The 14641-nt window shown below is 40.9% G+C and overlaps 1 protein-coding gene across 3 annotated transcripts in view; it reads left to right on the plus strand.

The window, feature by feature from the left end:
- Positions 1–14641, plus strand: part of LOC137340580 (katanin-interacting protein) — a 205922-nt gene that overhangs the window by 60361 nt on the left and 130920 nt on the right. For all 3 annotated transcript variants that reach the window (XM_068003118.1, XM_068003119.1, XM_068003120.1), the window contains exon 9: positions 14127–14270. In XM_068003118.1, coding sequence (XP_067859219.1) covers positions 14127–14270 — 144 coding nt within the window. The remainder of the gene's footprint in view (positions 1–14126; positions 14271–14641) is intronic.

Consider the following 14641-nt stretch of genomic DNA (forward strand, 5'->3'; position numbering starts at 1 on the left):
AGCAACTTTCCGTTCTTCATGGTCTTGGCCCTTCTGAATTGGAGGGGGGAGAGGAAAAATCAGGAGTAGGCATACAGGAGGAGGGTGCAGACGATGCAATGTAAATCTCCAGGCCCAGTCTATGCAAACATCTCCAGCTGGTAGATATCCCAAAAGTGTTTATCCTGGAGGTTTATGTGCGAGAGAGAGGAAGAGGAGGAGAGATGAGAAAGACAGCAAGGTTGCACCACAATTGAGACTTGCATTTCTTTGCTGCAATCTGGGGGAATTGCACAACCCTGAATATCATCCTTGTCTGCCAGACAGCAGACAAAACACAGAGTAGGGTCTGATGAGATGGTTCATGACTGTTGTACCCTACAGGGCTTTTATTGCTACTTTTTCCTCTGCTGTGGCAATTGAAATGTAATTTCCAAATAGACCAAATGGACCAATAGACCAAATGGAATTTTTGATATGTGATATTTATCCCCCATATGGGGAGGGTTCAAACTAATTTGGCAGGGGAATGGGAACAAGGATGAAGCATCAGAGAGGAGAAACAAGGTGCATAGAGGACTGGGATAGACAAACAGCATTCGAATAAGTAGTAGTCCAGAAAGAGGAGGGGTTCAAACAGGGAAGAAATTAAATGTAGACTAAGGCGGGTTTGGAGTGCATGTGCGTAAATGCACGGAGGGGGACAAATAAAGTTGGTGAGCTTCAGCACAAGTTGCCACATGGGGTTACAATATAGTGGCAATAACGGAGACCTGGCTCAAACAAGGACAGGAATCAGAATGAAACATTCCTGGCTACGATGTTTTCTGGAGAAATAGGGAAGGAGAAAAGGAGGGTGGCAATATTGATCAAAGATTCTGTTATAGCTCTGGAATGAGATGATGTGCATGAGGGTTCAAAGACAGAAGCTATTTGGTTAGAGAGTTAAGGCGCAGAAGAGGAGCTGTTATGCTGCTGGGTGTATACTATAGACCACCAAATATTGGGTAGGTGATGGAGGAGCAAATCTGCAAGCAAATTTCAGAAAGATCTAAAAACAATAGAGTAGTGATAATGGGGTACTTCAATTATCCTAAATTGAAGCGTTTATAGGACAAAGACGTGGAGGAATTCTTGAAATGTGTACAAGAGAATTTTCTTGATCATTATGTTTCTAGCCCAACGAGGAAGGAAGCAGTGCCAAATCTAGTTCTGGGTAATGAAGTGGAGCATGTTTCAGTGGGAGAGCATTTGGAAGGAGTGATCACAATATGATTAGGTATAAAGTAGTTATGGAAAAGGACAAGATACAATCAAGGGTGAAGATACTCAACTGGAAAAGGACTAATTTCAGTGAGTTGAAAAGGGATCTGGCCCAGGTGGATTAGAAACAAAGATTGGCAGGTAAAACAGTAAATGAGTAATGGGTGGCCTTCAAGGAGGAGATAATTAGGGTGCAGAGTAAACATATTCCCATGAGGGGGAAAGGAAGTCCATTTAAAGCTAGAGCTCCATGGATGATTTTAAAAAATTGAGATTAAAATGAAACAGAAAAAGGAAGCTGATGATAAATGTTAGGTTCATAATATAGTAGAAATCAAGCAGAATACAGAAAGTGCAGAGGAGAACTAAAAAAGGAAATAAGAGGGGCTAGGAGAGTGTATGAGAAAAGATTAGCGGATAACATAAAAGGGAACACTAAAGTCTTTTATAAACATAAAAAGTAAAAGGATAATTAAAGGAAGGGTGGGACCAATTAGGGACAAAAAAGGAAATCATCTTGTGGAGGCAGAGGGCATGACTGAGGTGCTGAATGAGTACTTTGCATTAGCATGGGTTAATAAATGACAGCCAACATGGATTTGTTCAAGGCAAATTGTGTCTGACAAACATGATTGAGTTCTTCGATGAAATAATGATGATGGTAGTGCAGTTGATATGTATATGGACTTTCAAAACGTGTTTGATAAAGCACCATTTAATAGACTTGTTGACAAAATTGGAGCCCATGGGATTAAAGGGGCTGTGGCAGCGTGGATACGAAATTGGCTAAGAGACAGAAAGTAGAGGGTAGTAGTGAACGTTTGTTATACAAACATACAAAATTGACGGGCAGGAAAAGACCAGCTGGTCCATCAAGCCTGCCCCACATCATGATGGCTGGACCAGCATGGCTAAACACTTCTTTCCATCGTTCCCCACCTCACCCCCCACCCCCCACCCCCCCCCAACTTCACACCCACCCTCGCAGCCATTTAATCTCCTGGGAGAGGCAAAAAAAAAAGAATCCCAGGGCCAATAAGGGAAATAATACTCTGGAAAATTCCTCTTCAATCCCCTCAGATGATCGAAACTAGTCCATGTGATCACATGGACCAAGTGTTATCTATAAGGACACTTACCTTCTATATGATGCACCCCAGTCAGGAACTGGTCCAGCTCCCTCTTGAAGGCATACAGAGAGTCAGCACCCGCCACCCTAGCCGGCAATGTATTCCAGAGGCTCACAATTCTCTGGGAAAAGAAGAACCGCCTAACATCCAGTCTATTCCTACTCTTCCATAGTTTAAACTCGTGTCCCCTGGTCCTCCCAAATCTGTTAAACTGAAATAATCTATCAATAGGGGCGCTATTCAGCCCTTTAATTAATTTATAGACCTCTATCAGGTCACCTCTAAGTCTGCTCTAAAGTAAATAGACCAAGATCTTTGAGCCTATCTGAGCAGCTGAGGTTCTTTAAGCTTTTAGCTCTCTGGATCTTTTCCAAGGCCATTATATCACCCACCTTGGGGGACCAAAACTGGGCACAGTATTCCAGGTGTGGTCTGACCAGCGACCTATATAGTGTCAAAATGGTGTCCTTTGATTTATACTGTGTGGTTCTAATAATATAACCCAATATCCTTTCTCTACATTGGTCATGAACCTTCAGTGATCTGTGCACAATAACACCAAAATCTTTTTCTCTTTCAACCTCCTTCAGCATTGTTCCCTGCAAATGATATGTGTATTCTGTGTTGGCCCTAACAACATGCATGACACTACACTTACCTCAATTAAACACAATTTGCCTTTGTGTGGCCCACTCCCTAGCACATCTAAATCTTTTTGGATTTGATTGCACTCCTCTACTGTCTTAACCCTTGCACAGATTTTGGTGTCATCTGCAAGCTTACTGACCATACTCCCAGTCTAGGTCATTAATAAAGACAGTGAAGAGTAGTGGGCCTAAAACCTATCCCTGGGGGATAGTAACGTCCCCAAGCTGAACCACATCAATTAACTACAACTTTCTGGCTGTGGGATTGGAGCCAATTCCTAATCCAGCGTTTCAAATTTCTACTGATACCACAAGATTCTATCTTGTGAAATAACCTAGTGTGAGGTACTTTATCAAAGGCTTTCTGAAAGTCCAGGTAGACATTGTCTACTGGATTTCCCTCATCCACTACCCTGGTGACTTCCTCAAAAACTCTATCAAATTTATACGGCACAATCTATTTTCTCGGAAGCAGTGTTGTGAATTTCGAATGGCCCCTTCCCTTTCCCAGTGATCATAAAGGGCATTTCTTATGATCCCTTTTAGCATCTTCCCAATAATGGATGTCAGGCTGACAGGCCTGCAGTTCCCTGGCTCTGATTTGTTCCCTTTTTTTGAAAATAGGAACTACGTGAGCTAGGTTCCAGTCTAAGGCATTGGACTCTGTTGAATAATTGAAGATACGGGCAAGGGGCTCACAGAGCACCTGTCCCATCTTTCTAATCACCTTTGGATGGATATTATCCAGACCTGGAGCCCTATCAATTTTGAGCTTTCCTAATCTATGCAAGATGACATTACTATCTATTTTAATAATAATGCTATTCAATACTGTGCACCCCTCATCTGGAACATAAGCATCCTCTACAGGAGTATAGACTGATGCAAAATAGATATTTAGCAACACTGCCATTACCTGAGAATCAGTTTGAATCTGCCTTACAGTATCCTTTCGTGGACCTTAATGGTCTTCTGACTTCAGACATAGCTGAAAAAGCTTTTGCTATTACTGCCACAATTATGCACCATCTTTTCCAGAGATCTCTTGGCTAATCTTATGGCTGTCTTTGTCTCCCTTAATTGCATGCGATACTTTTCCCTGTTCTCCTGTGAGTTAAATGCCTTTAGTATGCAGAATGCCTTCTGTTTCAATCAAATTTGCCTCCGTACATTCCTCGTCAACTGTAATGGTTTTGTTTCACCATGTGCCCTTTTAACCATTGGGACATAGGTGGCTTCATTATGTTTGAGTGGTTTTAAATAGAACCTATTTGTCCTCAGTACTTGACTGCCTATCTAGTAGAGCTGCCCAGTCAACTTTTGCCAGATTTTTTTGTAAAGTTAGCCGCCTTAAAATTTGGGACTAGCATTAGATTGGCCAATAAGATTAAACCTAATTATATTATGATCAGAGCTGGCCAGGTGTTCCCCCACATGGAGTTTTAATATAGTACTAGGGTCACTGCTAAAAACCAGATCTAGAATTTGTTTATCCCTAGTTGCCTCACCAACATGTTGTGTAAGGAAATAATCATTGATGGTGTCCACAAAAGTCTCAGCTACTCTCCAGTAGAGAGAAGTTGTAGCTGAGCTCTGAAGAAGCAGAAAAAAGGAAAAGAAGGAAAGGAAAGCCAAACCAGGCCTCAAGTCTCGAGGGCAGGAAAAATCCAAGAAGGACCCAGGAAAGACTAGAGAAGGACCAGGAGGGGAGAGGGAGGAAGAAGATGATTTGTTTTTTCCTGAAAATGTGGGTGCACTGCACTGCTGGTTTCTTGGAAGACTGCTTTTGCTTTCTGTTCATTTGGACTTTGGGAATTTCTACCTATTGTTGTGGCCAGCAGAGGCTGAAGAACAGGAAGGAGTACGTGAGTGACACGATGGGAGTAGAGAGGCCACGTGAGGTGGCCAGGTCGAGGTGGTGGCCGTGAATATGGGTAGGGAGTTTATATGATTCCTGGAGCAACCCAGTGTCACCCTTATTGATCCATCAAAAAAGGCCCAGGCCAGAAGCCATGGCAATTTGTGAACACAGTTCCTCATCAGCTAGGGTTGTCTATCCTGGAGGTCTATAACAGGTGCCAATCATAAACTTAGGACCATTTGCTTGGACTAATTGAATCCAAACAGCTTAGCTGCTGCTGATGTGCTAACATCTGTTGCCCCAACAGGCAGATTGTCTCTTACAAATAAGGCTACACCTCCTGCATTCCGACCGATTCTGTCTTTCCTAAAACAGAATATGGCGTTCGGCACCATCATTTAAATCTAGCCATGTCTCAGTAACACCTATAACATCTGAGTTTTCTAATGCTGCGTAAGATTGTAGTTCCAGCAGTTTATTTCTAAGACTTATTGCATTAGCATCGAAGCATTTCAATGATCTATCAGTTAGCTGACTCTGGGTACCATTCCTTTTCTGTTCCTTACCGTTAGAATATTTGGGTAGTCTATTCGTGCTGTTTACCCCAGTAAAACTACTGGCTGGATTACCCATTCTAACCCTTGGCTCAACTAGTTTAAATGCTTCCCAAAGGCTACCTTAAAATTCTCGGCCAACATCTGTGCACCCAGAAAATTAAGATGGAGCCCATCCCTCCTAAAAAGCTTATCCTTTGAAAAATTCCCCAGTTGTCTATAAAAGTAAGTCTCTCCCTCTTGCATAGTTCTTCAATCCGCAGGTTGAGTCCGATGATTCTGCTGTTCCTTTCTGCAGAACCCAGTAGCACTGGAAGAAGGCCAGAGATGATTTTGCTTCCTTGTCCTTTAGTGTATGAACCAACATCTTGTAGTTGTCTTGCAAGAGAAAGGACTTTTTATCTATCACATCATTTGTTCTCGCATGCAAAGCCACTATCGTTCCATCTTTCTTACTTTTCATCAGGTCATCTGCTCTGTCGTGTAACTTTAGCTCCCGGAAAACACAAAACTGCACAGGACAAAGCCTTGCCTCTGCACAGCGTGGTGTCAGTGTGCCTCACATTAGAGTCTCTGATGACTTGAGCCCTCTGTCTCACCTGTCTCTCTTTCTGTGAATGTGCCTTTCTGTTCTGCTTTGCCTTGCTTAGTTTTCTTGGTGGTAACATGGGCTGTCCTGACGAGTGTGGCTGCAATGGGTTGCTGGCTTGCATATCAGAATCTGTCTCTTCCTGTGCAAAAGCTGGTCTCTGAGGCATGAGTACAATCCAAAGTACAGAAAGAAGTGGAGTTAAGTGGAGAAATGGACTTACCAGTTGTCTGATTAAGGAAGTCGTCAAAATCCACCAGATATTTCAGGTATTCTACTTGTTGTTTTAAGTTACGGATCTCCTGCTTAAAGACTCAATTTCTACACATTTCGAGCACGTAAACGAACTGCAGTGTCTAATATCAACTCCCTCTCTTCCCAAATGTACCTTAAATGTGTACATGTTACACATTTCATACCGGAGACGTTCTCCTCTAGGCACCACTCTGGAGGTGGCCATGATATTTTGAAGTGTTCAAGTGTCCTTTGTATGGAAAAAAGAGGCAAAAACACACTGAGTACAGAAAACTGCAAGGGTATAAGCAGCTGAAAGAGTACAGATGAATGGGACTCCCTCTGATACTAAATTACCTTGTTCTCAACTCCCAAGCAATTCACTTCTCACTCTGTTGAACCTCTCACTCATTTATCAGACTGAAGGGAAGTATACAGTATTAGGACCACTACTCTTTTTGATATATATTAATAACCTGAACTTGGCTATAGGAGGCAACATTTCAAAGGTTGCAGATGACACAAAACTTGTAACTGTAGTAAACAGTGAGAAGGATAGTAGCAGACCAGGAGGACATAGACAGACTGGTGAAATGGGCAGACACATGGTAGACGAAATTTATTGCAGAGAAGTGTGAAGGAAGAATGAGGAGAGGCAATATAAACAAAATGGTACAATTTTAAAGGGGGCGCAGGAACAGAGACACCTGGGGATTCACATACACAAGTTGGCAGGCCAAGTTGAGAAAGCTGGTAAAAATACATACGGAATCTTGGGCTTTATAAATAAAGGCATGAGAGTACAAAAGTAAGGCAGTTATGCTAAACCTTTATAAATCACTGGTTAGACCTCAGCTGGAGTATTGTTTTCAATTCTGAGCACCACACCATAGGAAACATGTGAATGCCTTGGAGAAGGTGCAGAGGAGATTTACTAGAATGGTACCAGGGATGAGGGACTTCAATTATGTGGATAGACTAGAGAAGCTGGGATTGTTCTCTTTAGAGCAGAGAAGGTTAAGGGGAGATTTAATAGAGGTGTTCAAAATTACAAAGGGTTTTGATAGAGTAGATAGGGAGAAACTGTTTCCACTGGCAAAAAGGGTTGATAATGAAAGGAAACAGATTTAAGATATTTGGCAAAAGAATCAAGGAGGAAATTAGGAGAATTTTTTTTATGTAGTGAGTTGTTACAATCTGGAATGCACGACCTGAAAGGGTGGTGGAAGCAGATTGAGTAGTAAATTTCAAAAGGGAATTGGATATATACTTTTTACATAGAATTTATAGCACAAAAACAGACCATTCAGCCCAACTAGTTTGTGCCGGTGTTTATGCTCCGCACGAGCCTCCTCCCAGCATACTTCATATAACCCTATCAGTATATCCTTCTATCCTTTCTCCCTCATGTACTTATCTAGCTTCCCCTTAAATGCATCTATGCTATTCGCCTCAACAACTTCATATGGTAGCAAGTTCCACATTCTAACCACTCTCTGGGTAAAGAACTTTCTCCTGAATTCCCTATTGGATTTATTAGTGATTTATCTTATATTCATGACCCCTAGTTTTTGGACTCCTCCTTCCCGCCCCACACCCCCACCACAAGTGGAAACACCTTTTCTACATCTATGCTTTCAAACCCTTTCATAATTTTAAAGACATCTATTAGGTCACCCCTCAGTCTTTACTTTTTGCTGTTAGTTTTACTTGAAAATGAAAAATTTGCAGGGTTATGGGGAAAGAGCAGGGGAGTGGGACTAATTGAATAGCTCTTTCAAAGAGCTGCCACAGACACGATGGGCTGAATGACCTCCTCCTTTGCTTCCCTTCAGCACTCCTTGACCTTCCTGCTCTCCTGCTGCAGTCCCAGGCTTGACTCCCTCTTAGATAAGCCTGCAGCTTCCCTCTGTGCCTCTCTTGGCATCCTCCGAAGGGCTCTCTTTACAAGCAGCAATCCCAACTGCTCAATCCTACTCTCTCACCGACTTTCCCGCCCAGCGTGTCCACTGGGGTATAATCTTGCCAATTATCTTCCCGTCCCACTCACCCCTCCCCGCATTGACAGATTGGATGGGCTGGGGTTGTTTTCCTTGGAACAGAGGAAGCTGAGGGGTGATTTGATTGAGGTGTACAAAATTATGAGGGGCCTGGATAGGAAGGATCTATTTTTCTTAACGGAGTGGCCAATAACCAGGGGGCATAGATTTAAGGTGATTAGTAGAAGGATTAGAGTGGAAATGAAGAAAAGTTTTTTCACCCAGAGGCTGATGGGGGTCTGGAACTCGCTGCCTGAGAGGGTGGTAGAGGCAGAAACCCTCAACTCATTTTTTAAAAAAAATACCTGGATGTGCGCCTGAAGAGCCGTGACCTGCAGGGCTATGGACCAAATGCGGGAAAGTGGGATTAGGCTGGGCGGCTCGTTTATCAGCCGGCGTGGACACGATGGGCCGAATGGCCTCCTTCTGTGCTGTAAATTTTCTATGATTCTAATCATCAACAAGGGCTATCTGTAATCATGGCAGCTCCCCTCTGTCACTGTGAGCTAGTATTCTGGAATATAGGCAGTACAAACGAAACTGAACCATAAATACAAAACCAGAGGATCTGCGCCCATGCTGTTGGCCTGTTTTTCCCCTCTCCTTGGAACTGGTAGATCTGTGTGTTTCCGGCGTTTTTGTTTTCATTTCAAACCTTCTCCATTTGCTTTTTTTTCCCTCTTCCAATTTCTCCCATTTTTGATTGTGGGGCATCCCCATGTCTTTTCACCCTCTTAACTATTTGCATGTTCTTTTAATGTCTTTCCAATGCCTCCGTTGATCTTTTACATCATCTAACAGTTTTCTATTAAGCAGTTCGCAGGTCCTGCAACCTATAAGTTCCATTGCTACGTGTTATTTTTTTCCAGTCTTACTAAAATGCTTGCTTATCTTGATGTTTGCAGTTCTGATGAAAGATATACACTCAACGTCAACTTGTTTCTCTTTACTGAGGATGATTGCTTTGTTTTTCTTTTAAATTTCCTCCATTTGTTGTGATTTTAAACCCACATAAATATCAACTAAACAAAAATAGAATCAAAAACATCCGCCAATGTGTTGGATAATATACTGAGACATTCTTTCTTTTTCTTTTTCAAACAACTACTGATGATTCTGATGATTATTATCTGCTTAAGCATTCTGCAGCATGCCTAGATGCCATAACAACAACATTCTTGACATATTGGAACTCTTCATAACATGAAAGTTTTTTTTATTTCAGCCATCCCATATGAGTTGTGCACATGTATGTATCGTCTGGTAAATAAAGTTGAGTAACCATGCTTATTTCACTCATGAGGAAGGGTCGCCAATTTATTTGCAATTTGTCACTCATGTCTTGCAGAATAACCATAACATTCAATTTATATATATAAAATCCCTAATCATCATTGTGTTCTAAACTGTGACTCTGGGTAGCCCAGGCTATTTCAGAAAATGATGAACTCAAGCCATCTAAAGAACATGTTGCAGGGATTCTATCATGCCAGACAAATTTAAAACTCACCCTAATGACTCAATAAAATAACATGCAGTATCCATATATGGGCTATATGATTGATGCAGAAAAATAGATACATTCTGATTATTCCAACTTCTGAAAGAGTTAGAACTTTGAATTTGTTATATAAAACATCATGATGTACAGAGAAGACTTAAAGAATCCGCACCAGAAAGACTAGCAGCAATGTGCAAGAATTGGATTATTTTAGTTAGCTTTTTTTTTTAAGTTGCTGAAGTAACTATTGATGTTTTTTGTAATGTATTTTTTTGCACTAAATCAATAAACCAATAGGAATTTAGTGATTCTCATTTGTTTAAGTTAAGGTCCATTGTCTGTAGTAGTAGAGCACTACTTTGGAATGGTCTGTTTTGAATTTCAAATTCAGTTCCTCCTCAATGGGTGAGTTTTGGTTGCTACAGAGTGGTAAGAGTGTTTTGTCTTGTAGGGAGAGGATTTTGTGGAGAAGGGACAGAGGAAGTCCTTCATCAGACATGTCTTGCAGTAATATGCCTTTAGTGAGAAAGTAGAGTGAGGACCCCTATATAGTCCAGACTCTGCTGACCTCTTGGTTTAAGGAAGTGCAGTAACAAGAAGAATGCAACTGAAGGAACAAAGCTTAAAAAATAATTATTTGTGCTTTTTAAGGTCCTCTGAATATATCTACATTCAAATTTCTTCTTTAAATTAGACATTTTAGAAGTATTATATTGTAACTGTCTATTTTGCATCGAAATCACAACACGAGAACAGGTTGTTCAGCCCAACCAGTCCATGTTGATGTTTATCCTCCACATGAGCAATAGTCTTAACCCCATGTGCCCGTTCTGTTCCTATATTTCTTTAATTATCTTTCCTTCAATAACCTATCTAACCTATTCTTAAATATTGAAATGGTCTCAGCTTCAATCAATAACATCAGTATTGCATTCCACAGTCTCTCAACCACCTGCGTAAAAAAAAATTCTCATGCTCTTTGTCCTAAATCTTTCACATTTAATCTTATTTCTATGTTCTCTCATTGTAGGTCCCTCACTCACTGGAAAGAGTCTTATCGGCTTCATCCCTTCATAATTTTAAATAACTCTTTAAATCACCCCATAATCTCCTCTGTTACGATGAAAACAGCCCCACTTATTTTAGTTTGTCTTCATTTTTGTATTTGCACATACCAAACGGCATTCTAGTGAATCTATGCTGTACCATTTCATTGCCTCAACAATATTCCTAGAGTGTAGAGCTGACTGTGGTCTTACTAAGGTTTAATATAGATTCACCATTACATCTCGACTTTTATATTCTATACCTCTTCCCGTATTTCAGATGAGATGTTAATCCGATGCCCGGTCTGCCCTCCCCGATGGACGTAAAAGATCCCATGACACTATTTCGAAGAAGAGCAGGGGATCCCCGGTGTCTTGGTCAATATTTATCCCTTAACCAATATCACTTTTTTAAAAAAAAGATTACCTGGTCATTATCTCATTGCTGCTTGTGGGACATTGCTGTGCGGAAATTGGCTGCTGCGTTTCCTACATTACAACAGTGACGACACTTTAAAAGTACTTAATTGGTTGTAAAGTGCTGGGGTCATGAAAGGCACTACATAAATGGAGTCTTTTTTCTTCTACCAATCAAAGTGTAATTATCACTTTTATCTCTTCTACTAAAATGTACAACCTCACATTTAATATTGAATTCCATCTGCCACGTTTTTGCCTATTCCACCAACGATCAGTTTCCTTTGGTCCTCAGAATTATTTACTATGCCTCTTATTTTATCATCTACAAATTTGGACAGCACTTTCTCTAGCTCTTCATCTAAATCATTGGTGTACACAATGAACAGAAGCAGTCCCAGAACATAATCATGTGGGACACTACTACCCACTTCCAACCACTCTGAGAAACTGCCCTTAACTCCTACACTGTTTCCTCCATTCTAACTACTTGTTGATCAATAACTCTTGACAACATAAAGTTGGTTAAATTTAACATTATGAAATTATCTTGAAATGTATAATTGAACTAGTAGGAGTGGATGAAAAGCACTTGCTGAAAACTGAGATAGAAAAGGAGGAGGTAGTAGTGATAGTGGATAGAATAAAAATAGATAAACAGGAGGCACTTAAAAGATTGGCAGTACTCAAAGTAGAAAAGTCACCCAGTCCAGATGGGATGCATCCTAAGTTACTGAGGGAAGTAAGCGTGGAAGTTGCGGAGGCTCTGGCCACAATCTTCCAATTCTCCTTGGATATGGGGATGGTGCCGGAGGACTGCAAATGTTACACTCCTGTTCAACAAAGGGGAGAGGGATAAACCCGGCAATGACAGGCCAGTCAGCCTAATGCCAGCGGTGAGGAAACCTTGAGACAATAATCCAGGACAAAATTAATTTGCACTTGGAAAAATATGGGCTGATAAATGAAAGTCAGCACGGATTTGTTGAAGGAAAATTGTATTTGACTAACTTGATTGAAATCTTTGATGAAGTAATGGAGAGGGTTGATGAGGGTAGTGCGGTTGATGCGTATATGGACTTTCAAAAGGCATTTGATAAAGTGCCACGTAATAGACTTGTTAGCAAAATGAAAGCCCATGGGATTAAAGGGACAGTGCCAGCGTGGATACAAAATTGGCTAGCGGACAGAAAGCAGAGAGTAGTGGTGAACGGTTGTTTTTCAGACTGGAGGATAGTATACAGTGGTGTTCCCCAGGGGTCAGTATTAGGATCACTGTTTTTGATATGTATTAATGACCTGGACTTGGGTATAGAGGGTATAATTTCAAAGTTTGCAGATGACACGAAACTTGGAAATATAGTAAACAATGTGGAGGATAGTAACAGACTTCAGGAGGACATAGACAGACTGGTGAAATGGGTAGGCACATGGCAGATGGAATTTAACGCAGAGAAGTGTGAAGTGATGCATTTTGGTAGGAAGGATGAGGAGCGGCAATATAAACTAAATGATACAATATTAAAGAGGGTGCAGGAACAGAGAGAACTGAAGGTGCACATACACAAATCTTTGAAGGTGGCAGGACTATTTGAGAAGGCTGTGTTTTTTTTAAAAAAAGCAAATGGGAAACGGGGCTTTGTTAATAGAGGCATAGAGTACAAAAGCAAGGAAGTTATCCTAAACCTTTATAAAACACTGGTTAGGCCTCAGCTGGAGTATTGTGTTCAATTCTGGACACCACACTTTAGGAAGGATGTCAAGGCCTCGGAGAGGTGCGGAAGAGATTTACTAGAATGGTGCCAGGGATGAGGGACTTTAGTTACGTGGAGAGAGTGGAGAAGCTGGGTTGTTCTCCTTAGAATAGAGAAGGTTAAGGTGAGATTTGATAGAGGTTTGACAGAGTAAATAGAGGGAAACTGTTTCCAGTGGCAGAAGGCTCGGCAACCAGAAGGTATAGGTTTAAGGTGATCGGCAAAAGAGCCAGAGGCGACATGAGGAGACTTTTTTTTAATGCAGCGAGTGTACTGCCTGAAAGAGTGAAGGGAGCAGATTCAATTGTAACTTTCAAAAGGGATTTGGATAAATATTTGAATGGAAATAATTTACAGGGCTATGGGGAAAGAGCGGGGGAATAGCTGTTTCAAAGAGTTGGTATAGGCACAATGGCCCAAATGACCGCCTCCTGTGCTGTACCTACTATGATGCTATGAAATTTTTTTTTTGCATTCTTAAACTTTATCACTTCAAAAACTTTTCTCCATTACGATGCATTAAATTGACATTGTTGGTTCCCAAGTTCTAATTTTCTTTTATTCGAGTAGTTTCACTTAAAGTTGTCAGTTTAAAATATAATCTAATTTCTTACTGCTCAGTGGATAACTTCACCACATTATGAGGCATTGAGTCATGTTGACCGGAAACGTTTTAGGTTAAAACCTTGGTCTGAGGACCTTGAACACCAATCAGTACTTTCTGTCCTGTTGACACATAAGGGATGGCTATTTGGGTGGTGTTGACAGAAGACTGCTGCTTATAATATAAATATATCATATAAATGATGTGATATAATAAAAATTTACAGGGCAGTGCTATGGGGAATGACCAGTGGATTGGGACTAATTGGATAGCTCTTTAAATGAGCTGGCACAAGTACAATGGGCAGAATGGCCTCCTGTACTGTATGATTCTATGATATTGTACTTTAACATGCTTGCTTCCTTCAGAAAGGGAAAAAGTGAAGGGAGAAGAATCAGAGCGGAGTGGAATTAGTCAAACTGTACAGTTGGAATGTTCAAATGTATGTTAACAAGGTACGGTAGCTTTGAGCTAAGAATAGATTATTCATCATTGCGTCTTTTTGCAGGCAAGCGAAAAGAGCGAGTTCTAACAGCGACAAGAAAAGATGTAGAGTCCAACATTCCTGTGAAACCCATCATGGTGAAAAGTAAATCTTTTGACAGAGCCTCCTCCTCCTTTTGTAACCAAGAAGGAACAGACTTGATTTCAAGTAAGGGTTCATTCTGACGTGGGGAGAGTGAAGCTTTATGTTTTGTCTTTTGAACTGGTATTCTGCCAACTTGTGAGAATGTATAACAGTGTAAATTGAAGAATCCAGGATATTTTTCGGACAAATATTTGACCACCCAAGCAGCCATCTGGAGATATGTCACTGTATTTTAGATTTAAAATGCACTAAAATACAAGTCGTTTGCATAGAGTTCTCTGGGTTTGTTGTTTCGCCATCTATTTTTCCTAGAAAAATGTGATACTTTGAGTCATTTTCCACCAATTCAGCATTGGTGTTGCATAGTAACATAAGGGAATCAAGGGATATGGCAGGAAAGTGGAGTTGAGGTAGAAGATCAGCCTTGATCTTAT

This window comes from Heptranchias perlo, chromosome 22 (assembly GCF_035084215.1).
Source record: "Heptranchias perlo isolate sHepPer1 chromosome 22, sHepPer1.hap1, whole genome shotgun sequence".
Taxonomy (NCBI): Eukaryota; Metazoa; Chordata; class Chondrichthyes; order Hexanchiformes; family Hexanchidae; genus Heptranchias; species Heptranchias perlo.